Below are 25,953 nucleotides of genomic sequence, written 5' to 3'. Positions count from 1 at the left end.
TATATGTGTAGAATAAATGATTAACAATGAATTAGTAATGCACCCTGAATACCAATGGCACAGAGTAAACAAGAGTGCTTCCTTGCCCCTCAACAACCAGGCTGAGCAACCCCAAACTATCTTGGGGTGCTGACACCACCTACTTGCCATGTAGGAATTTATGTGCTTTCCTGTGTTTTTCCTACCGCTTGATCATTCCTTTCTAAAAAGAAAAAAATACATTTGTGATTCTAAGGGATCTCTCCAGCACAATTTTTTTCTTTCTTTCTTTCTTTTTTTTTTTTCCTTTTCTTTACTACCAGTGCAATCTTAGTCCTCATAACCTGGACTATTTGAATAGCTTTCTAACTAGTTTTATTTCACTCTCCTTGCTCACTCCCACCACAAATCATCCTTAAATCCTCCATTGATCATATTTCCCTGCTCCAAATGCATGGAGCTCCCTGCTGCAATAGATTATGGTCTACAGTGTGAAAAATTTTGTAAAGTTTTTCACACTGTAGATCATAATCTATTGATGGTTTGTTCAATAAATTTGGTGGGTCACACTGGCCTTTTAAAAAAGTTTCAAATATAAATCAGAAATCAAAGTACATCACATGTAGTTGGGGAAGTAATGTTTCTTGAAATTTTTGTTACACACACACACACACACACACACACACGTGCCCCTACCTTACCACATGCATGAGTATTGAATTGGAGTGTTGAATATATTACCTATGAAAACTTCACTCAGTGGGATTAAGTATAATAATCCTGATATTAAAATACTCCAACCAGTGCCTTCTGGTGGACAGAGGAGTGAGATGTGAGTTTTAATGTAGTTCCTCCTGTACAGTAAATTTAACATAATCTCTGCAAGCTTCAGATTTTTCAGCTCTACAGTGGGGAAAGTGATACTTAGTTAATGGAAGTTACTGTGATAAATAAGATAATGAATATAAAATGTCTATGACAGTGTTTTATACACATTATGGGATCAGTAACTATTAGCTTTCTGCTTATCAAAGCTTATTTCCTTTTGTTCTCCTATTTTTTTCATCTACTTCCACCAAATTTCTCTTTATTTTCTAAAATTATCCTTTGAATGTTTTTACCTCTACTATTTGTTTTGTAGTCTTCCTCATATGTTGCTTTTCACTCTCAGCTTACCTACTTCCTATCCATTCTTCAAAATTCATCCCAAGAGCTGCCTTCTCCGTGAAGCCCTTCTTGATTGTTGTAGCACTAAGAGTTCTGTAAGCTCACTGAAAGCAGTGATCATTTCTCTATAATCCTCTGCCTTTCTACAGGTCAAAGATCCATGCTTTGTTCCCAGTGGAAGCCCTGAAACAGCTTAAAAATGAAAGGAGGGAAGGTCCAGTGGCAGGGGTACTACTGGGGATGAGTAAGGTCTTCTCTACATCTTACTAGTTGGCCAGTAGCATGGAATTTATAACCCTCTCCTTGTGTTTTTTCTCCCCCTGAAATTGTCCAATGTGCTCCTTTTCTTTTCTCTTAAAGGAAATGATTTTCATACCATAGCTATGAATGTTGAGTTGAGAACAGCAAAAGGACAACAGAAAAAAAAGTCAAAGTCACATTTTTTTTTTCATGATATGGTTACTTATCCATCGTCCACCAACAGGAACTTTAATAAATTAAAATGAACAAAATTATATCTTATTTTACAAATAAATATAAATTAGCAGTATTATTGCTATAAATGTTAATCTTCTGGATTGAGAGATATTGAGACATTATTTCTGTTTCTAGTCACCAGCTGGCCATGGATACGGAGAATAATATTGAAAAATATCCCCTCAATGTACAGCCCTTGGAATCAAAGGTGAAAATGTAAGTTATTTCAAAGTATAAATTAAGCAATTAGTTCTACAGTTCTTGTTTTATGAATTACTGAATAAATCTAGAATTTTCGGGTACAACAGTTATGCATCTTTATTTTACATTCATGTGCTGCACATTATTTCCTCCCTCTTCTAAGCCGGAACACAGCTACTTTGGGTGCACAGCGCCATCTATTGGGTAGTACAGGGAATTATTTGCTTGCCACTGCTTTTACCACCTCTTGGTTTTTCCATTTCTGGTCTAGTACAATCCTTTAACTTCCACTAGCATTTTCCTTTGCCTTTCATCTTAGTAACTTGGTTAATTCTGTCTTAGAATAATTTGGTTATTTCTACCTCAAGCCATTTATTTATTAAACATACACACACAAACACATACCCTTTTAAAAATCTTCTTTCTATTTCAGCTTCTGTTCAATTATTTTGGGAAAATGTTTCTTCTCTTCTTTTTTCTCACTTTCTATCCTTTTCTTCTTATTCTCTCTTAAGACACCCAAATGTAAGCCTCCTCCCCCTATTATAAATGACTATTACCTTAAAATAGTGCTAAAAACATTTCAATATTAACAAAATGAAACTAACAATATCCAAAGTGAGAAAGACTTTATTATAGAACAAAATATTAATCTTCTCAAACCATTTTTAAGTAGAGAAGGGGCCTATTATAATTGGAAGCAATTTCAAAAATATTTATGACTGTTTTCTGAGATCTTTTCCTGTTCTGATTTTCCTTCAGAAGCATATATGATAAATGCCAGTGAGTGTATATTTAATCTCTCTCCCCACCCCCTCCCTCACAAACTCTCTCTCTCTCTCTCAGTTTAACACTCCGAGAAGCATGAGAATTTAAACAAGAATGTTAACATATCTGAGCTTGGCCAGAATCACTGATCATTTTTTTAAAGTGCAAGGAGGAACCTTTTAGACAAGAAATCACCCTAAAAAAGGGCACCTTGAGGTGTGTACAACTTTGAACAACAACAAGTCGTTGCTGGACTTAGGAACTAAAGCAGAAATGACACAAATACGTAATATCCTGCTGGATAAAAGCAAATACTAATACATACCCCTGTAAATCTATGTTAACCTTGGGTCATCAGTAAAAAGCTTGCCTCTACATGAGCATATAAGGTTACCCCTCAAGATAAAGTCCAAACAGGACTTCTGAACCAGCTGGGTGCTCAGCTAGAAAGTTCTGTGTCACACACTTACTAAATACATAATGAATCAGGCTATCGAATCATTTTGTATAAGCAGTGTGTCAGCCTCACTACACAGGACTTTAGTTTGCCAACATAGGTTGCTTTATCATTAGGAATTTTCTCATTAAGATAAGGTTCTTTTAAATGAAATGTGCTGGTGAAAGAAAAGTTGGTGTATGAAAAATTAGAGTGTTTAATGTGAATGCTGAAATTAAGTTAGAAAAACTCCTGGGTCTTTTTTAGTTTTCATCATCTTCAATATGTAGGGGCTGCGGGATAGGTACCAGGAGAAGGATTAGGCAAAGACAAAATCTCTGTGCTTCAGATTCCAGCCAGCTAAGAGAGCCTGAGATTTTATATTTGTTGATTTGATGGAGGAGTCTCAGCTCAATGAGGTACAAACAGAGTGGCTCTTATCTCTTCTAATAATTCTGAATCCCATGTCTGTTCACTGGAGAGAAAGAAGGGAGAGAATACTTAATCTTGCCGAATAATGGAACTTGACTCCCATTGGAGAGCTTAGTCTAGTTCAGTGACTTTTGTCTAATCTGGTTATTAAATTCTTAACTCTTATGGCAGGTTGAAAATCTCCCCTCTGCTTACAGGAGACCTTTTCTACAGCTCTGTATTCTGCTTCCTTCCTTTCACTCTCTTCTTACTTATCTCCCCTTCTCTCCTCCCTCCTTCTGCCTTCCTTTATCAGTGTTATCTCTCCCACCCACCTTTGCTAAACACCTAGACTGCCCCGGGTTTCCTGTGAATAGATGGCAGACACTTTCACTCTCAGCAGTTGTTCCCTTTAACAACTGTCCTATGTTTGGGGACTCTAAGGGAAGGGGTCATTGGGTCTCCTCTAAGCACCCCCCCCCAATGGTATAGGCTGCTCATCCTCACTGGGTTTGTGCCTCTTGCTCTGTGGGGGCTGTGCCCCATGATGCACCAAACAGTGCCTTCCTCTGCCGACCGTGGCATCTTCAACAGGGACAATCTTGGGATATTCTCATTCCTGCTTTCCAAGAGAAGTTTTTTAGTCCTGCAGAGCATTGGGTATAAAAAATGGGGCCTTGTCCAAGGTACCACAGTCACCCTCTATTATCACAGGCTTTCTTTTAGGGCCTTTTGACTTCTTTTGGTGGGGACCAACTGAGAGTCTGTCTTCTCCCAGAGGTAGAGGGAAGTGAGGATCACTCCATCATAAAATCCCCTCCCCTGAAGGCTCTCCTTTCCCCTCCCTGATGAGAAGAGAGTAAACAGTTCCCATACAGGGTGTCTGGCTAGTCTAGTGCCTGCAAGCCCTGAGGGGGATGGAGGTGCTGTGGCAAGGCAATCTCTGAATGTTAAAGAGAGGAAAGATGAGACCTGTTCTCAGGTGTAGGCTGCCTTCACTGTCTACCTGTGGGAATCCCAGGATGGGAGTCAGAATAGCAGGAAAGGGTTCGGATGGTTCCTCATACTCAGGACATCGTGAAAAGGAAAGAATTTATAAGAAAGTGTAAACCTGCGTGTGGCAGTGCAAAGTATCAGTGGCAGGAGGCAGAGGCCTGTCAGAAAGTGTGGCTCAGTGAAAAAATGTGTGAGTGTCGGGGAGGGTGTGTGTATCAAAGTTGAAGGGAGTGTCAGAAAGGGTCCATTACCTGGTTCATGAATGCAACTGTTAAGAGGTAATTTTGAGTATTAGACCAGAGGATCAAAAGAGTGCGTCAAAAGGGCAAAAGCAATCAAGATCACATGGCTATTAATGAAAAGGCATTTGGGGGACGTAAAAGGCAAGTTCTCCCAAGATCAAACAAAGGCAACCCTCTCAAGTCAGAAAATTTGTGAAAGTAAAAGTAATAGTGAAAACACCAAAAGGAAGGCTCTCTGAGCAACTCTAAGGCTAAAGATGAATGTGTTCCCAAGAGCCTTAAGGCTGGAACAAGCTTTGGGGGATGAAGGTGCACAGCAAAGGAATGCAGGCTTAGTGAGACGCACTCACAGCACAGGAAGAGGTGGGCTCCCCAAGCCCCAGCAAGCTGCTGCCCTCCATCTTGTAAGTCACTCTTTACATGTTGTAGCAAGATCTAAAACAGATCTTCCCAATACAAACCCTTGTGTAAAAGTTGTTCATTAGCTCTGTGTAATCCCCCAATCCCCTTCCTTACATTTTAACAATATATTTACTTTGTGATGAAAAAACTTAGAGATGTATTGAATACAAATTGCTTTTTTGAAAGTCAGCTCAATAAATATGCTCAATTGCTCTCCTAATTTTTATTATTATATTTGATTTTGCAATGAAACAACATTTAGGTTTTATAAAGGAGAGAAGGGGTACACACACACACACACACACACACACACAGAGAGAGAGAGAGAGAGAGAGCATTTCCTAAAGAACTTTAAAGATGTTTAGTAAACCCTTATTAAATTGCATTTGAGAGTAATACATATCTACTTTAGTCGAAAATTTAATTAAAAGAAGATACGAGAGAAGAGTGGTTGAGAGCACAGACTTTGGAATTTGAGTAACTTAGGTTCAAATCCCAGCTCTGCTTTTTACCTGCTGTGTGACCTTGGGAACACCAATGGCCTCTCTGGGCCTCAGCTGCACTTCTCTGTAAAATGAGAGTGCTAACATATCTTATTAAATTGTAGTCAGCTTTCAATGAGAAAATTCAAGACAAGACATTTAGTCTAGTGTATTTTTTCCATGCAAACATACTTTTTTCAAACATATTTTTATTTCCACTTGGGCTAATAAAACATTGCCAGGAGGGATCCTTAGATGACTTGCAATGGTGACTTCAAAGTATTTGAAAGTGTTTGATATGTCCTTTCCTTAAGTAATTATAATAGTTTATCTAGGAGTTCTATTTGTCAAGTTTGGGCTAAGTAACTTACATACATTGTCTTTGACTTCTTGCAGGGGTTACAAAGATGTTATTCTTACTCCTATTTTATGGATAAGCAATAGTGAGGCCAGCATGTTTAGTATTTTGTCTAAAGCTACAGCTCATGAGAGGTAAACTAGGCAAGAACCTCTATGACTCTAAGCACGCTTTCTCATGAGATGAAACTTTTTCTTTTTTGAGCTATTTCTGGGATGCAATGTTAGAAGAATTACATTTGTTAATCACCTGTAATATATGTCCCAGAACTGTGGAGTGGTCACTGCCCTCAAGGATTGTACATTCTAGTAGGGGAAGAGGACTTGTTTGAAAAGAGGCAATTGGATTGGCCTAATCTGATACTCTTCTTTTTGGGTGTTTAATAGCATTGCAGGACCACTATTCTCTTTCTTAGACTCAGTAACCCTGAGTGCATTATAACCTCCTCAGTCCTCATAAAGAAAAGAGTGTTATAGATCCAGGACCCAAATTGCCCCAATTCTCATGTGTGAGAACACTGGCATTCTTGACAGTCTGCAGAGTCATGGGTATTTGAGAAGAGACCTGTGGAAAGAGCCAAGACGGCATAGGCCCTGGTGCATAGGAAGCATCATCCATCAGTGTGGCAGTGAAGTCGAGAGCTACAAACCGGGCAGATGCTGGAGTGGAGGGGAAGCAGGCTGGAGAGAGAGGGCAGTTTCTGTGGGAAACCTGCCTATTGCATGCAGTGGCCCCGTATTGACATTTGAGCAAGTTTGCATCAGGATACAGGGTTGGGATAGATAACAAATGATGAAAATATGATATATCTGTTAGGATAGCTTTTAGCTAGTTGCACATAGAAAAATCAGCAAACAGACTGAAACAAGTAGGAGTTCTCCTTCTCCACTCACAGTCAGTATATGACAAGCCAAACCCACCCTGCTTCTCTATTTCTGCCTTTTGCTGACCTGTAAGGAGGGAGCACATGTAATGGGGGCCAGGCATCTGCTCCAAGTGTTGGGAATGATGATCAGTTCCCATCTTGTTCCCTGAGACCGGCCAGGACTCTTTGGTTGTCAGTATCAGAAACTCAACTCAAACTAATTTATAGATGTAAACAAGATTATATTGAATCACATAACAGAAACACCCATGGTCTAACGTGCTTTAAGCACAGTGAAACCCAGGTGGCTGGGCAAGGTCATCAGGCATCTGTCTTTCCTCTTCTGTAAACTCTGCTCTTCCCATGATTCATTCTCATGTGGGCTCTCCCAACATTGCAACAGAGTGGCCACTGCCAGCTCTAGGCTTGCAGGTAGTTACAGCTCTGCTTGCTGAAACTTTAGATGAAAAAGAGGGCCTTTTTCTCAGTAGTCTCAGTACAATCCCCAGAGCAGCCTTTAATAGACCTGGCTTGAACCATGTGTGCATCTCCAAAATGAACCAACCACTGCCCTCTGGCTGGTCAGCCCAGGGGAATGGGCCACTGTCTACAGTGATAGGGTACAATCTGTTTCATACAAAGCTCACTAGTAGAGAGTTGGTGGATACGCAAAACTAATGAAAAGGAGAAATTAATATTGGGCACACAAAATCTACCCATGTGGTAATCATGGTGCCTCCCTCACAGCTCACTTGTGGTAAGGATTGAATGGGAGAATGCACACAAACAAGAGCTCTATGTATATCAGCTATTGTTTCCAAGATACTCAGATTCAGTGTATCCTCTCTCATTGTGTCCTCTTTCGTCCATCCCTAAATTCAGCCTACTTGAGTTATAATGTATTTTGAATTTTTTATAATTGTTTGGTAACATATAAGAAATAGTACTTTCTCATTAAAAAAATCAACATTTCTGGCTGTTCTTGAAAAGTTGAAACATCTGTCAATTATCAACTGCACCAAAGCAGAGTTGCCCACACTGCCCAGTCTACACCCAACTGCCCAGTCTGCCCCCAACCTGACCTCAGGTGGCTTCTGAGATCCTCTTCCCAACTTTGTAGCCTCAGACTTACTGCTCTTCTCTGGGATCCTCCTGCTTCCTGCCTGGTGTCTTCACTTCTGTGCCTTTGCCCAAAGATCTTCTTCCTCCCCATCAATCTCAATCCTATCCATGCTTTAGGACTAATTAAAATCCTAGGAGTCCCTCAAGCCTTCTCTAAGCACCCTAGCTCTCTGAGAGCCCTCTCCTCTCCTCTCCTCTCCTCTTCTAGATAAACACATCCCTTGGCAACCAGGACTGCACAGAATGTGAGTCCCCCAAATGGCTGTGAGTGCATGAGAGAGCCAACTGCACTGTAAAACAAACAGGGATATACAGAAAAAGGGCAGAGGCAGGCAGATTGTGCCACCCCTGCTATAAGAAAAGATAGATAGGAATTGACCTAGCAAAAAAAATTATTGAAAATGTATTTGTCATCTGTTTAGATGTAAACCCTTATACTTTATCTATAATTCAAAATATAGGAACACACAACATGTGCTTTCTTACTTCAACAAGTCTTTAAAGAATTATATGAATAGCATTGTCTAGTTTCAAAAATAAAAATGTCAAGGTAGTGTATAATTTACTCTGTAGCCACAAAGGAGACTTGTGAGCAGGAATTATGGTACATCTAGGAGAAGAAGTCTGAAAGTGATTCATTATGATTGAGAGATGAGGTGCTTCTACATTTTATTTTAGTTCCCTCTTACAGTAAAATAGCATCTGGAGATGGTATTAAGACAGCTTAATATTGGAACAATTTAATCTTTGAAGGTCATGTTGTAGGAATGGCCAAGGGGAGTAAATAACATGTGACATAAACACTTTTCTATGATACAGAGAGTAACATAGCATAGCTCCATCGTTAAAAAACAGTGTAGCAATTTTGGGTAATAGCCTGGTGTGACATGAGGGCCCTGTCATTTTTTAACCCCAAATGCTAATTTAAAGACTCGTCCAGCTTATCTAGTCCTTAAAACTGTAATTATGAAGGACAAGTAGTAACGAGAAATATATATATCATGTTATAGCAAGTTTTAAAAATAATAAGATCATGTAATACATTGTTTTTACATATGTGGATGACTATAAAGTAAATGTTACAAAATAAAATAGCTGCTGTATTAAGAAAGTCAGTGGGTGTATAGATGTTTTAAATACATATTTTAAAAGTACTTAATATTGTCACCTTATAAATTAAAAAAAGGATATCCATTAATTAGGAATAAAATAATATTGTCTCCTTAATATCTGACTTAAGGAGAACTGGTATGCTAATTTCCAAATTCCATAAAACCAAGAGGGAGAAGAGGATGTTTTAAGTGCAAACTCCTTTGCAAACCGCTCATCTCAACTTTGCCCAATGTTATTTGGTTCTTTACAGGTGTCACACCGCCCTCTGGTGTTCAACAAGCTAAAATGTAATATCTCAAATGGTCACTATATTTTGTTTTTATATTTTCTGAGTAATGAAGACGATTTAAAGGGGGGAATAAAAAAGACAGTGTAGAATACCGCAAAGTCCTAGAAAGTTGTGGGTGGTCTATGGGTTGTCAACATTTTCTAATGTTTAAACTGCCTTTAAAATGTTACACATTTTGAGCTTTTGATGGGCAGGTTTAGAGACTTGAGGCACCTGCAAGCAGCAGAACTTGTTAGCTGGGCTCTGGGATACCCCAGGCAACTCAGAGGATCTGAAAATCACTGACAGCTTCCTTAAGTTCACTCTTCCCTGATATAATGGGTCCTGAAGAAGCAACAAGACCACTAAACTCAGGCAGGCAATCTTACGGGACTCCCTTTCCCATTCTGCTTAAAATCTTTAAGCCAAAGAAAAATAGAAATAAAAATGCACTTTGAGCAAGATTTCATAATAAAACAGTGACCAAATATAATTCAAATTTGGGCCAGATTCTGCTTTAGTGGGACTTGAAGTATGTATACTCTGAAGGGTCCCTAAAAAAAAAAAAAAAAAAAAAAAACACAAACAAAACAAAACAAAAAAAACTCTAAAAATATCTTATTTTTACAATTCTATACAAATCATGAAGAGCCCCTCATCAGGGTCTTGGAATAGGCTGCTGGCCTTTAAGGAAGAACCCCTAAAGCTTAAGTTTCCTAGCTCCAGGGAATTGGCCACTGATCCAAAAGTATTGTTTTCACTACAGTTTCTGGACTTTTCCTTGAGCATTATAATTCTCAGACCTTTAATAAATTAGGGAAAACATACAGATTCGATAATGTAGCATTTTTGTGTTATTTATATCCTGTGACTATTGAGAATTGATGATGATCTTTGAACTATTCCAGTCAAATGAAAATAAATCAGTTTGTTTATTCAGAAACAACTTTAACGACTTAGGTTGTGCATGGAAGAATTACAGAAGATCAGATGCTTCCAGGAGTTTAGAAAAGATAGTGATGGAATTAATACAGCTATCTTAAATTACTTTAAAAGGCTGCATCCTAACAACTGGTCTGCATGTACTGCTGACTCCCAGAAGAGGTTAGATTGTGTTCAGTGACCCCCTATGAAAACCTAGATGTTAATCTCAAAGATCAGAAGCCAGTCTGATATGGTTTGGCTCTGTGTCCCTACCCAAATCTCACCTTGAATTGTAATGATCCCCACATGTCAAGGGTGTGACCAGATGTAGATAATTGAATCATGGGGGCAATTTCCTCCATGCTGTTCTGTTGATAGTGAGTGCTCAGGAGGAACTCTCGGGAGTTCTCAGAGAATCTCTATCTGTTGATAGAGGTTCTCTGGTGGTTTTACAAAGGGCTTCCCCCTTTACTCAGCACTCATTCTGTCTCCTGCCACTCTGTGAAGAGGTGCCTTCTACCATGATTGTAAGTTTCCTGAGGCCTCCCCAGCCATGCAGAACTGTGAGTCAATTAAACCTCTTTTCTTTATAAATTACCAAGTCTCAGGTATTTCTTCATAGCCACATGAAAACGGACTAATACACAGTCTGTCCATGGGGGAGTCAGTTAGCTTATACTAAGAAGAGGTTTCTATTATCCTAAGCAGAAGATAATTTATTTCTTCTGATACTAATCACAGAAAATAACTTCCTTAGGTGAAACCTGAAATAGCTGCCTGATCACATTACATTAATTCTCTGGGTAGTACATAACACTTGAGTAATCTTTGTCCATTTCTTTCTTTATAATCTTTGTCCTTTTCCTATTCCCTTCCACAGTATATAAAACCCATGGTGCGGTACTCTTGCCTGCCTTGTGCCCCACATCAGGGCCACTGCATTTGGCCATGCAGACTGTATGGCACATCACTGACACCCTTCACCTTGCGGTCATGCAAAGGACAGCTCTGGAGCTGTGCATGGCAGAGTCCCTGTTCAGAGTCTACGGCTGACCCTGGCACAGAATGGCCCCTCAGAAATCACACACTGAGTGAATGCAGAAGTAGTAGTCAGCCTATTTATTATTCTCATTTAAAATATAAGATGAAAAATTGAACGAGTTTTGTGTCCCATAAATCAAAGTACATTGACTTGTGCAAACTAGTTTGTTTTGACCAATGAATTTTATTATTAAGTTGACTCTTTTAGGCCAGTTGAGGGCAGTCAAGTCTGTGAAAGTCAAACCAGTAAGGCAGGGAGACAGTCTCAGTGGCCGAATTGAAGTTAAAGTTCAGGTCTCCTGGTTAACTACATCACATTCTGTGTGTTCTAGTTCCCTTGTCACCAAAGCCAATTCCTTCAGACTCCTTTCTGAGGAGTCTTCAGTGAATTTCTGAGTCTGTGGGCTATGATCCAGCAGTAATCATGTGTGTGCTGTTTTGTTTTGTTTTGTTTTGTTTTGTTTTGTTTCAGCATTCAGCGAGCATGGCGAGTGTACCTGCAGCGGCAGGAGCCTCTGGAGAAGAGGAGCCCATCCCCACCCTCCCTCTCCTCAGAGAAGCTGAGCAGCTCTGTCAGCATGAACACCTTCTCTGACAGCAGCACACCCGTGAGTGTCATGTTTCTTTTTCTATGTCCTGACTTGACATTCAGCTGAAAGCCTAGACTTTGGTTCTAAGAGAAATCTTGGGATGTGAGCAGGTGGTTTGTGACAGTGAGGATCTGCGTTGCTTATTTGCTACACGGGAACCCATGGTGAGAGTTTTGTCACCTCAAAATGAAGACACAATTCAGAAGCACAAAGTGAACTTTATCAAGTCTGGAGAAAATAGATTGCATTTATGTGTTCTCCTTTCTCTATTACGGAGGTGTCTTTTTTCCTTTTCTTTATAATAGCATATTTCTTTTGGTATGTGCTGTGTGTTTCTTTTATTGTGTGGTGCTAATATGATAGAAGATAAGATTGGTTATAAGGAGTAGAAAGAGAACTTTTACAGGAAGAATCGAAAGTGGTCACACACTCAGGGGTTGCAACTCAAATGCCTCCAGGGACCAGGTAAGTCACCCTCATGACTGAGGTGGCTGACCTGTGCCCCTGGCTACATGGAGAACATAGGCCTCACCCGAAGGGCAGCGCACTTGGCTCATGAGAATGTGTCAACCTGTGGCAATACAGGCAAGCATGGCCAAATGTGATTTTCTTTCTTTAGGAGATGTCAGAAATCTGTATTTTTTAAGTGTTAGCATCCAGTAATAAAATTTAAAAGGTAAAGCAGCCCTGCCCACCGACCACAATTGACCTACAGGCCACCAGTTTAAGAAATCTGAGATAGAGAGTTAAGGAATAAGGGAAACTGCTGGAAGTATTTATTTTTAAAAAACTCCAAAAGTGGGAAGAAATCAGTGATGAGGGATTTATGAACCAGGGTTTTGTGGATTTAAGCATTGTGATCATTTGTAACCAGTCACTGAAATGCTGAAAAGTTAGAGAAATGAAGTAATTACACAAGTATATTACTTCCAAAAATTTTCCTTTACTATTGGTTATCATGTTTATTATGTGGTAAAAAGGTTTCCCAACACTCAAAACAATGTATTCTTTTTGGGATCAGGTAAAAGTTACTGTATTGGAAATGTTTTCAGATGGTTGCATTGCATATTCTTTAGTAAACGGTTTTGCTTAGATATGGATTTAAAGAGAGAGAATAAGTTGAGTTTATAGCAATGCAAATAAAAGTGGCAGAAGATCTATTTTTAATTGACAGCAGAAATTGAACATTTAGTGAATCCTCACTTTTTAAAACAATTATTTGGGGGAATGGCTTATCCTAACTGACCTCACTATCACTAGAGGGCACTCATGAACCACACTGGAAAATGCCAGGGCTTCTCGTTTGTGTCTAACTCATGATTTGTGAATAAAAAATGAAGTGAGAATTGAGTGTTTAGGATGTCTTTGCTGTGAATGCCAATAGAAAGTGCAAATTAGATGACTTTAGGATTTTATTTGAATGATGGAAACTCAATATTAGAAATCACTTTGTGAGTTAAATGTTTGGATTTACTATTTTTGTACCTTCTCACAGCCTAATTCAAGATAATTCTCAATTGCCGCTGAATCCAGTGATATCTAAAAGTTTTAGTGTTGCTTTAGGGTGCTTAACCTTTTGGTTTTATTGGACTCCTATGAGAATATATGTTTGTTTTATATTTGTACTGCTGTACTGCTTCGATTCTAGCATAAGTGTTTTGTGCATAAATGCATGTTCTTCCCTGTTCATGAGTCATCAAGTTCATTTATATCTCTGCACAGCTTCACTAACAGTTCTACCTTATTTAATTTGGCTTAGCCTCCTGGTTCCTTGTTGGTTTTTAGTAGAAGATATTTCCTCCCTCAAATATTCCCAGCAATTTGGTCTCCCATAAGGTATATCAGACGGACTTGAGAGTACATCCTGTAGCCCCACCATATCATCATCCTTTAGCTCTGTGCTCATGGGATGAGGACGACTATATTCAGTGAATGGCAGTCTGGCTTACCCATGACTGCCTATAAAAAGTGAGAATCAATGCCTGTAATCCTAGCACTTTGGGAGGCCAAGGTGGGAAGATCGCTTGAGGTCAGGAGTTTGAGACCAGCCTGTCTAACATAGCAAAACCCTGTCTCTACTAAAAATACAAAAATCAGCTGGGTGTGCTGGCACGCACCTGTAATCCCACTTACTTGGAAGACTGAGGCAGGAGAATGAATGGCTTGAACCCAGGAGGCAGAGGTTGCAGTGAGCCGAGATCATGCCACTGCACTCCAGCCTGGGTGACAGAGGGAAACTCTCCTTCTCAAAAAAAAAAAAAAAAAAAAAAAGTTAGAACAGATTTTCAAAAAGAATTAGCTGTCAGAAAGCAAGCAGGCCCTGCCTGGAATATAAATAGAAGTTATTGATTATAACAAATGACTTAAATATTGATAATGACAGTGATGTGACACTAAATGTAAAAAATAAAATATGAAAATATAAGATGTTGGGATGTTTCCAAGTCTCTAGTTTGTCACTTAGGTAAAATATCCAAGTCATAATTTAGAAGAAAACTTTATGTGTAGTTGTTTGGAGTTTAGTGAGCTAAGCTTTTTTTTATCTGCCATGATCATCAGTTTGCCAGGGCCCCTTTTGGGAAGATTCATCCTTAGCTCTCTTGGGGGTTGCAGTCACCCGCAGACAAGTTGCCTGGTGGAAGGAAGGTGATTCTGCTCTACCTTGACCAGCCTGCCAGACCCACTGGGTTCATACACACTCTCAGGGAGCCCCAGATAGGAAGACTTGGTTTTCTCACCCTCCAGTGAATTGACCTCAAGTTTATGGAGGGAATAGGATGACCCCTGGCCTACACTGACTAAGCCTGTCATCAAGAAATGAGCTTCCTCTAACATCCATGAGTCCATTTGGAACTTCTGTGTTAAAAGCCTCAGTCCAAGTCAAATGTTGTCAGTGAGCTGTGTCCCTGGGGAGTTCTTTAGGCCCTGCCTCTTGCTTGATCTTTTCCAGGTTGTTGAACCTCAGTTCTCTTTCTCTGAGTTTAATCTATTGCTGTTGCTGCCTAGACAATTTTCTATCTTCTTAAATCTGATCAACTGCTGTATTGTCCCAAGTCCCTGCCTTCCTGCTACTAACCTCTAGCACCACCTTAATGGAGGCCAACATGCCCTTACCTAACTTCTGGACATTGCCAGCTGTAATATACTGCATGAGGTTGCAGTGCAGAGGTTGCAGTGAGCCGATAATAAACTGCAATTATTGCCTATCTCAACTGTCTTACCCAGACATGTACTACATGGGAAATCAGCTCACTAATCTGGTTGAGTTCCTGTGTGCAGCTGAGAATGATGCTTCTGCATGCTTCCGCTCTGATTGTTCTGGCTAAGCATAGTGTTTAATATAGTTCTTAGAACATTTCTGCCTTAAAATATATAACGACAGTAATGTTTAGGTATGAGTGCTCAAATTCATTATCTTAATAAGAACTGAGCACTTGTTATGTGCCAGGCACTCTGCTATTATCTTGTTTAATCCTCTCAATGATCATACAAAGAAAGGCACTATTATTATCTCCATTTTACAGATGATGAAAATGAGACTTAAAGAGATAAATACCTTTTCTTGGGCCACCCATTGGGCTGGAGCTCCATGTTTTATTCTTCCACTATATTATTTTAAAAGAAGGCTGCATTTAAACATGGTCAAGCTGTAGGGGTAGCAATCAGTTCATGCATTTCTAAGACTGTTTTACAATTTGGTAGTCATAAACAGTGAATGAAACAATATTTTCAAAATCCTCATTTGATTTTATAAATTGCTTCATTCAATGCTCCTTGATTAAAATCTCAAACCTCAGCTGTTCAATGCCAAATTAAACAGCAACAGGAGGGAAGATAATATTAAGTTATGTTAGCAATTTGCATATTAAGTGCCCTTATACCACAATGTATCATGTGGTAACAGAAAAATTTGTTTTAGAAATAGGAATTTTGAATAGCAACTGTTAGGGAATGGAGCTTGTGGATATCAAAATGATTTTTAAAAAGAGTAATCTTTTCTCCTTAAAAAATATTAGTTATTGCACAAATGACAACAGTAGGAAATTCCTTGTGTATTTTTTATTAATCAATTTCATATCATAAAATATTTACTACTTTTCGTTTCCAGCTCCCAGACAGCTGTAGCTTGTCTAATAGGATTATCATGGAAATAAACTATAGTATGGTATTTTCTAAACTCCGAGATTGATAACCTTTTCAGAAATTATTAGCATGCCCTTACAAATAAGTCCAGAAAAATCTTTGGGATTATTTAGAGACATTCTCAATCTCTTTTGGCTTAGAATTTTTTCCTCCTGCGTGGGCCTTGCTTTGTGGTCACGCCTACTCTCTCCCATTGGTTCCCATATTATTATGATCTGGCCTATAGGGGGCAGTGTGGCTCATGGAATGAGGCGCTGCCTGGGTAGGAGGATGTGACTTAAAATAGCAGCTCTGCCACTATTTCTATGTGTCCAAGATATATCATTTGAGAGGACATTCTTCATCTACAACTGGAAATAATACCCACCTCAGAAATGGATTGGGATTGCTGTGAAGGTTAAACGGCACTACCCATGTAAACTACAGCACAGAACCTGGGACTCTGAAGGCTCTCACTAATTGTTAGTTGATTTTGAGTCTGCTCTTGAAAACATTCAGTGAGTTTATTCAAAATGCTTTGGAAAAATTGTGGAGAGCAGAGATGGAATTTTTAACTTGACACTGATTGAGGGGCACAGTACTTGTTTGTGATTCCCCAAGTGAATCCATGAGAATCAACTCATGTCCCAGAATAAATATGAATATATATATGGGAACTGTACATTACAAAGGTAATAAATTAAGCATTTATTTTAGTGCTGCTCTTACTAAAGATTGATTTTCCAGTTCTGAAAATGAACTGGGTCTTTTTGCATCTAAATGAGTAGACCTCCTCTAAGAGACCACCCCCACACTCAGAGTAAAAGCAAGCACAGACCGCTCTCCTTCCTTCCAAGATCCGATGAATAAGGAACAGGCAGATTCTTAGGACACTGGGGAAAGCAGAATTACGTGCCATTCCTGCAGCTGCCCAACTTCTACCAGCAGACCTCACTCCTGGTCAAGAGGAATTATAGTCTCTGTTACCTCAAGTGTTCTAGAGTGAAGGCTGTGGGATGCACAGGTTAACAGCACTGCTTAAGTGTCCCGGCTTTTAGCAAGAGTGTCTGGATATTCAACAGATGACCCACCAAACCTTTCCAAATATACTTCTAAAAGTCAGTCTTACCCTTGCTGTTGAACACAGCATATTCACTAACATTCAGATTGCTTCATTACCCTCAAGCTTTACTGCCCTTTTTAGATTTACAACCTCCAAGCTTTAAATATATCGAGAAAACTCTGGTGACTAATTAGGGAGAACGTCCTGTTACAAAGTCACACTTGGTTGGGGGAAAACTCAGCCCTAAAAGAGGATTTCTGGGACCCCTTCTAATACAATTTTGAGAGATTTAAAACTAGAGAATATAGGCCAGGCACGGTGGCTCATGCCTGTAATCCCAGCACTTTGGGAGGCGGAGGTGGGCAGATCACCTGAGGTCAGGAGGTCGAGACCAGCCTGACCAATGTAGTGAAACCCCGTCTTTACTAAAAATACAAAAATTAGCAGGGTGTGATGGCATGTGCCTGTAATCCCAGCTACCCAGGAGGCTGAGGCAGGAGAATCGCTGGAACCTGGGAGGCAGAGGCTGCAGTGAGCCGAGATCGTGCCACTGCACTCCAGCCTGGGTGACAGAGCAAGACTCTGTCTCGAAAACAACGACAAAAACAACAACAACAACACAACACTATAGAGAATATAAGCTTTGTGCTACTGAACAATTTAATAACCTAGATTTTCCAGATCAGGGACAGGTTACAGTGTTAAGCTCAGCTGTTATAAATTTAGGTCCCATGAATTCTAATGTTTTAGTATTCAAACATTATCTTTCATCCTTCCTTTCAGACCCCTAAATAGCACAAATTCTTTGTCTATTTGTTCCAAATTTTGGTTCTAAGAATATATTAACCATATATAAAAAGAGAAGTCTTCTTAGTATTAGAAGTAGATACATTTCTCTTTTTTCAAACCAGAGCCTGAGAGAGTATTTCATTTTCCAAAGTTTTATAAATTATATAATATATAAACATATATGACAGTATGCATAAATATATTTTTATATAAAATAGTATATTTATACCACAAACATCCACTCCCTTTTATGTCTCTAAATATTGACTGATAATATAGACTCCTTTTCCCAAATTATTTTTTAACATTATGATTTGAGGGTAATTTTTCTTGATAGGTTTAAAAATAAACATGTTGTTTTGGTTTGGGGATTTAAAATTTTTTCAGAAGGACTGCTAATATTAAACATTGCATGAGTTCAGAATGATATGCAAAATTGACAGTGAATTGATCACTGATTCATTCATCCATAGTAACATAATAAATCTTCCTTAGCAGTCTCCACACTTAATGACCTATGAGTAGAAATGCAAAAACCTAGACATCAAGTATGTCACCTTTGATAAAGATAGTTGAGAAATAACTTGTTTTCTTTGTAGTTTATCTTAAGTCTGCTCTTGGCATTTGTCCTCACATAAACTCTGTCTTCATTCTACAGCTTAGGTGAGATAAATTGTTAGATCTCTAATTGAGACACAGAGTGCACCTACATAATAAATCCAGTTTTATTATTACAAATAAACATTCCAAAGCACAGAAAGACAAGCATTGCATGTTCTCACATATTTATGAAATCTACAAATCCAAAACAATTGAACTAATTGGAAGAGAGAACAGAAGGATGGTTCCTAGAGCCTGGGAAAGGGAGTGGGAGCCTGGAGTGGGGCAACTGGGAATGGTTAATGTAATGGGTACAAAAAAAAAATGAATGAATGAATAAGACATACTCTTTGATAGCACAACAGGGTGACTATAGTCAGTAATAGCTTAATTGTACGTTTTAAAATAACTGTAAGTATAATTGAATTGTTTGTAGCACAAGGATAAATGCTTGGATGGATACCCCATTCTCCATGATTACTTAATGGATAATAATGTGATTATTTTACATCACATACCTGTATCAAAACATCTCATGTACCCCGTAAATATATGCACCTAATATATAAAATATTAACAACAAACCAACATTCCACTCATTGAATGGGTATAAAAGATGGTTTAGGGTCCAAGGAGAAATTAGATGTGGTGAAACTGGAGTGTGATGTATCATTGTGTTTCATTTCTTCTGGAAAGCTCATTAGCCTAAGAGTCTTTTTGTAAATAAGACATCTTTGTGGGTGGGGGATAATTATTCACATCCGTGGATTAGGTCTACATTCATTCACTCATTCCACAACTATTTGAATGTCTACTGTGTGCCAGACCTTTGCCAAGTAATACCTTTGCCAGGGATACAATGATCACCAAAAGAAACACAACCTCTGCCCTTGCGGAATTTCTAAATTCCTCAGTCATGGTTGACAATTCTTGTAACAGAGCTGTTGATAACTTCAGGCAATAATAACTATTAATTGATTATATAGAAGGTTTAGGTGCTATTATTAACAAAAATCTTACTGCTGAAACATCTTCTAGAGCAGAATTTCTCTGAATGTGGCACCTGAAATATTATTTTTATAGGACATTGGTAAATATTAATTGGAAGAGAGGTAAAATGAGTCAATTTATTTACTTTACGACTTCTTTGAGACTTTTAAAGTTTATACACATTTTGATTCTGCAGGAAGGCTGTATTATTTTCACATTTTCTATGCTTCTTTGAGCATGTAACCTGAAATGAGTCACATCTTACTGGACTTAATGGATCCATGGAACACATTTTGGGAAACATTATCCTAGAGTTACTAGGTGTTAAAGAAAAATTCCAATAGCTCGAATTTTCCTCTAAGTGGCTCAGTAATTCAATTAATGAGTTGAACAATGTATTTCATAAAACTTCCAATGAAAGTTTTACACACAACATGTCCTTTTTGTAGGTCTGTATCTATACAGCTGTATTATGCAAATGAAAATTTTATTAAGTTAGTTCACAGATAAAACTTGTTGCATTAACTGGCTCATAGGGTTTATATAAAAAACAAATCTAGTCAACAAAACAATAGTACTAGAAGATGGAGTTTTAGAAAGTCAATAAATAACTCAATGTCCCTTCTTGATTTAGAAACTTATTTTCAGAAATAAGAGATTTAGGCAGAGGGAGATCAAAATCTCAACTTTATTCCTGTCAAAGCTGGATTTGAGGGTGTAACTCTGACTGTGGCAACATTTGACCTCTTACTGTTGAACTTTGGAATGAGAGAAACTTACCAGTCTCACCTACAGGGCAAGCCAGAGTGAATCCTTTGCAGAGAGCTGGATCCCACACAGAGACGGAGGGAGGGTGATCCTGAGCTGTAGAAGCCCAGTTCCTTTGCCTAATCCTCCAATCAGTGTAACTCCTTCCACCTTTGTAGAGAGGAGAAAAGGATGGAAATCAGAGGCTGGGAGTCTTTAGAAAAATGCTTTCTTATAGAAACCTGGGAAAATGAGAAGGGGGTGCCCAACACTGGATACTTCAGGGAGCAAAAATTGGGCTTTTTTTTTTTTTTATAATTTTAAGAATCACAAATACTTTTTATTCAGTTTGATTTTTATATGATTTTATGTATTATAATATATTAATTAGTGTTTTCCAAATAATAATTACTTTGGAACATTTTTTTTTTTTAAATGCAGATTCCAGAACCACAACAGATCTATCATGTCGGAATATCTGAGAAGCAGTCTGGGACTTTTAATTTTTTTTTTTTTTTTTTTTTTTGTGAGACATAGTCTCACTCTATCACCATTGCCCAGGCTGATGGTGTGATCTCAGCTCACTGCAACCTCCGCCTCCCGGGTTCAAGCGATTCTTCTGCCTCAGCCTCCTGAGAAGCTGGGATTACAGGCACCCACCATCACGCCTGGCTAATTTTTGTATTTTTAGTAGAGACGGGGTTTCACCATCTTGGCCAGGCTGGTCTTGAACTCCTGACCTTGTGATCCACCTGCCTTGACCTTCCAAAGTGCTGGGATTACAGGGACTTTTAATTTTTAAAAATGCCCCAGATAATCTTCATCGTTATTAAAGTGTAGAAAACACTAAGCTGTAGGAATTGAACAAAATTATCTAATTTATTTAGGAAACCTAAGTGGATCAGAACATTTAGGTGATCCATTTTTTTTCTCATTTTTTATTTGGATATTTTAGCATTGTATAGATATGCTGTGAGAAGCTGGTGAGGCAATATTTTCCTGATGAGATGCCAGAACAATCACCATTGCTTTAATAGAATTGGTTCAGTGGCACTGGTTGTGTGGAAAATTGTTTTCTCCTCAGATTTATGGTTCTTTCTCAAAAATATGACAGAATACTATGCTCTTCAAGGAAAGCTGCTTTTGTTTGATCTATTTGGCCTTAAGGGAGGAATACATTTAATAAGCACTGATTAGATTAATTTCAAGTTATTCTTCACTTGGGCTCTAAGAATTATTTAGTTGGCATGAAAGGGGATTAGATAATTTATTAACTGGCAGAAATGACAATTATGACTGAAAATTGTAAATTATGGCATGTGACTAAATAGAAAGAGAAAAATGTGTTGCAAAGAATGGTCGTGGACTTTGCTCATTTAAACATTCTTTAAAAGAATATGTGTACTATCAATTACCAGTTACGTGTACAGATTAGTAACAATAGAGCTAATTTTCTATTTTTACTTTATTCAGAGCTGAAAAACATCTAAAAATAGTGAGTTAAAGAAAGTTTTTCTTTAATCAACACTTGAAAATATACTCCAATCATTTCAGAGATAGTAAGATGTTTTTCTGTTTATGTAGCTTTTAAATTTTATTACATAAACTGTTGTTAGAAGTTGAAGACGGTTGCCTTAATTTTTATTTTGCAATCTTTATGGATTGAATTAAAAATAATTTTTGGACATGCTAAATACTCTGAGAGGTGTTTTAGAAGTAGATTCTGTATCCTTAGAGACCCTCTAGTTCCCACAGCAGCTTCTCCAGGGAAAAGCCCTTCTTCACTATATTCACCACAAATTAGTTGCAGTTATTCATTTTTTAAAGCAGCACTAGAAGCTGATCTTAGCTTAAAGGGAGACTCATCTCACATATGAGCAGCAAATTTATTTTCTCTTCATGGCACTGTATTGATAGGGTTAAGTATTTTCATAGAAGATCATGCTATCTAATGCAAGTAGATTTTCAAGAAAATCACTATGCTAAATACTTCAGTAGAAGGACTTTATCTACATATAGCAGCAACTGTGACCTGCTTTAGAGATGACATCATTGGGTGTCATGTGGCTCTTTATATGTTTCAGCCTCAGAAAGAGATAATCTGTGAAAGCCACAGAGCCTGATTTCTGCTGTGATAATCTTCAGCAGACCGAGGCTGGGGCTAGAACGAGGCAGACCTGTTTATATGGTGTGTGCAGTGCCTTGTGGAATTCTTAACTCTATTTTATTGTATTATATTTAATCAAAAAGTAGATCAGATGATAGCATGAAGTGAATTGGCTGCTTTGGACTAATGGGATCTTCTTTTCTGCATTAAGATCAAGAACTTTTCTGGAATCCTCTGTTCTCCGAGTAGCCTTGTCTTCTCTGTGTGTTTTATCAATCTGAAGAACACTGGCAAAAATCAGCAAACTTCATCTCCCAAAAAGCTCTCGCTCTTTTTTACCAGTACTTGAAGATTTCTGCTCCAAAATCTACTTTGAGCTGCTTGAGCATGGTGGTTGATAACTGAAAGGCAAAAGCATCACCTATTTAGTGTGTGTTATAGAAATTTTTTAGATAACTTTACTAGCTAACCCAGGTGACCCTTTACGGATTTCTTTCAAAGCCAATTTGAATAAACAACTCTTCCCTCTCAAATGGGCAAGAGTAACTCTTCAGCACCATGGAGAGGTCCGCGCAGCGTGCTACAACGTGGGACTGTGACCAGGGCAAGCACTCTGACAGTGTAAGTTTTACAAATGTCTGCCATCTATTTTAGGTGTATCATATTTTTACATATGAAGAGAGAAAACTTCAAAGTCGAACTGAGTCAGGTTAAATTTAAGCTATAAAAACTGATGGCCTTCATTTTTAAATTCAGAATTAAGCATTTAAAATATATCAGAGTATTCATTTGAAAAAAATACTTTCTCATTGCATAATTAGTATGTGGATATTTGATGCTTTGAATTTTGTGAATCTATGTTTGGGTGTTCTTTTTTTTAGTACACCAAAACTAATTGCATTGCAGTGGACAAAACAATGGCTTTAGAAATAGCATTTTAATATACACAAATAAATAGTTCCAAATGTACAATCTGTTGCCCTTTGTATGCACAAGCCTCCTTTGGAAAGTAGTTCCTGATTTGTACAGTTTGGGAAGGTCAGTGTTAAACTTTTTCACTTTAGATTATACTTTCAGTTACCAAAAGAACGAATGTCTAGGTATTCTAATGTCAGTACATGGGAGATATTTGATGACTTAAACATTTCAAATTTATTGGTATGAAATGTATAGAGTGGCAGTTTATTATAAGTAGAAATAATAAGTAAATTTATAAAATTATATATGGGCCATTGAAATAGTACTTTTAGCATTATTGAAAATAATTAGTTTCAAAATGTTCAATTTAAATGTTCAAACCAGAAATAAAAAAATATGGTTTCTTCAAAAACATCTTTTAACTCCATCTTTAAGACTATCAAAGGTGTAGTTCTATGATATTATGATATGATACAACCAACAAAGAAATAATACTTTGAGTTACTACCCAGAATGACCCCAACAGATATTTTGATTAACTATTGAATTTTTTTTCTAAGAGAACATATTGTCATTAAAAAGTAAGTTTAATAAATCATGAGTCTTTTCTCAGACCACTTAAATGCGGTTTGGAACATTTATTTATGCAGAATCATTTATTTTAAAACCTAATAAACATATATATTTATATTATTGTATTATAAAATGTATTTCCCTTAGTAGTTTTCTTCATTTTTAAAAACCAGTGGTAAATGCAATTTACTCAGCTCTATCTCTAATTCAAATATAATGGATTATTTCTGTTATGGATAATTTCCAAGTGAATTACTGTTGCTTCTTAACTCTTCGGTAATTTGGTATTTGATTTTGGGATAAATGGTACTTACATTTTGACAGTGTATGAAGTTCAGAATTTTAGAGGATGTAACAATTTTATGTAAAGGAGACCTTGGTATACATTTCTGTCATCTTTCCTCAATAGATCCACTGATAATTTCTGTAATTGATGTCAGTATTTAAAAGACCTTAGTTTTTGAAAAGAATGAAAGGTAGATTTATGATTTCAGTTTTTTTAAGTTTCATTTCCCCGAATTTTATTATTCTGCTTTCGTTAATAGGTAAGTAGGACTTTTCACACACCATTGCATGTACCTCTGTGATTTTAAACTTAAATTGTTCCCTTACGGTAAACTGTATCCATTTCCAGACCCTGATGAACTTTGGACAAATTATTCTGGTTTATTAAATTGTACATTCTAATCCAGAAGAATCCAAGACTCATGTCATAAAATGCATCTGCTTGCTCTGAAATGGTGTCAGGAGGAGATGTACCTGATTCAGAAATTTATTTGATCTTTGTCTCTGTCTCTCTGAAGGATGTGATTCATTTATGATATTGTCAGAAGTGTAACATTTTATATTTGCTGCTTTTTTGCAAACATTTTAGTGATATATTTATAACTACGGTTATCCAGCACACACACTTTTCTGTAGTTGAGATATCATTGCCTATGCATTTATTTAACCAGAAATTGTTGCTGTATGACAAACTACAAGCACATGTTTGCTTCTGTTTTGATAGCCTTTCAATCATTATTGAAACAGTCACCTGAATAGTAGAAAAATGTTCAGAGCTAAACTATTAGATATTCACATTTCTTTTTCTTTCTTTCTTTCCTTTTAAATAACATTCTGGTGGTAGCAGATGTATGTGAACAATCTTAAATTTAGTTGAGTGACATTTTGCTTTTCTTGCCAATGTAAAAATATGCTCCCAGATCTCTTTACTGTGGTCCACCCACCCTTGCAACGGATTTATAACCTTTGGCTACAAAGAATGTAGGGGCATATTTATTTATGAAAGCCACCCTAGTTAGGATGCTTTACAGGGTGGCTGAATATAGAGGCAGTTAATTGGCAGGTGTGGTTTTTACTGCTGATTTTAACCCTTTTTGGCACTAAGAAAGATTAGTTGATCTCGGAAATAGTTCTTACATCCAAGGTATTCAGACTCATCTCTGTTGCATCAGTCTCCATCACATATTCCTGTAGAAGCAGCTCCTCTAGCTACGGTCCCAATAGGAGCAGTTCCAGTAGGGAAGAGCGTGAAACTGGAATGTGTTGCAAGAAGATCCTAAATGGTAGCTTCTTAGAGGGACATAGGGATCCTTGGGGTTATTTCAGTGAGCAGGATGCTGATTGATTCCAAATGGGTTCTAGGCTTGTTTTAGTATGGTTCTAACACTCTAAGGGGCTCAGTGGACATTAGAGGCTCAAGAGAGGTACCCTAGCATCCCAGAGAATCATTATAGAATCATGATTCAGCATAAAACTTTCTATCAAGTGATTTTTGTCATCAGTTACTACGTTTTACTGTTGTTCCTTTCTCTCTCCCAATTTTATTTGCAAGGCATGTTCCTACTTTATATTACTTGATGGATCTAACTAGATATGACCTGACTGATTTGAGATTTGCATTAAATATTACAAGAAATGATGGAATAATCTTACATTTTCCAGAGAACTGAAAAGAGCTTAGGGACTTTTCATGGAAGATATACACATAGCTGAAAGTCCGAGAATATTATGCAAATAGAAATGTCTGGATATGATGCTTTTCTCACTTTAACTAATCTTTCAAATTCCAGTCCCTCTGGATTTTACTCTCCCCCATAAGTAAACTTAAGTTGGAGCATGTAAAGAACAAGTACACATCCAGGCAGCCAGTCCTAGGGTGAAGTCAGGCCACTTCCATCTTGCCTAATTTGTCCTGTA

At 37.7% G+C, this 25,953-nt stretch overlaps 1 protein-coding gene across 1 annotated transcript in view; it reads left to right on the top strand.

Moving 5' to 3' along the window:
* The window catches only part of IQCJ (IQ motif containing J), a 180,341-nt gene extending 167,419 nt beyond the window's left edge, over window positions 1-12,922 (top strand). Inside the window, exons 3-4 of the mRNA XM_011965012.1 lie at window positions 1,759-1,839; window positions 11,725-12,922. Coding sequence (XP_011820402.1) covers window positions 1,759-1,839; window positions 11,725-11,908 — 265 coding nt within the window. The 3' untranslated portion in view covers window positions 11,909-12,922. The remainder of the gene's footprint in view (window positions 1-1,758; window positions 1,840-11,724) is intronic.
* The last annotated feature ends 13,031 nt before the right edge of the window (window positions 12,923-25,953 follow it).

This window comes from Mandrillus leucophaeus, unplaced genomic scaffold (assembly GCF_000951045.1).
Source record: "Mandrillus leucophaeus isolate KB7577 unplaced genomic scaffold, Mleu.le_1.0 Scaffold710, whole genome shotgun sequence".
Taxonomy (NCBI): Eukaryota; Metazoa; Chordata; class Mammalia; order Primates; family Cercopithecidae; genus Mandrillus; species Mandrillus leucophaeus.
This window is presented reverse-complemented; position numbering and strand designations above follow the sequence as displayed.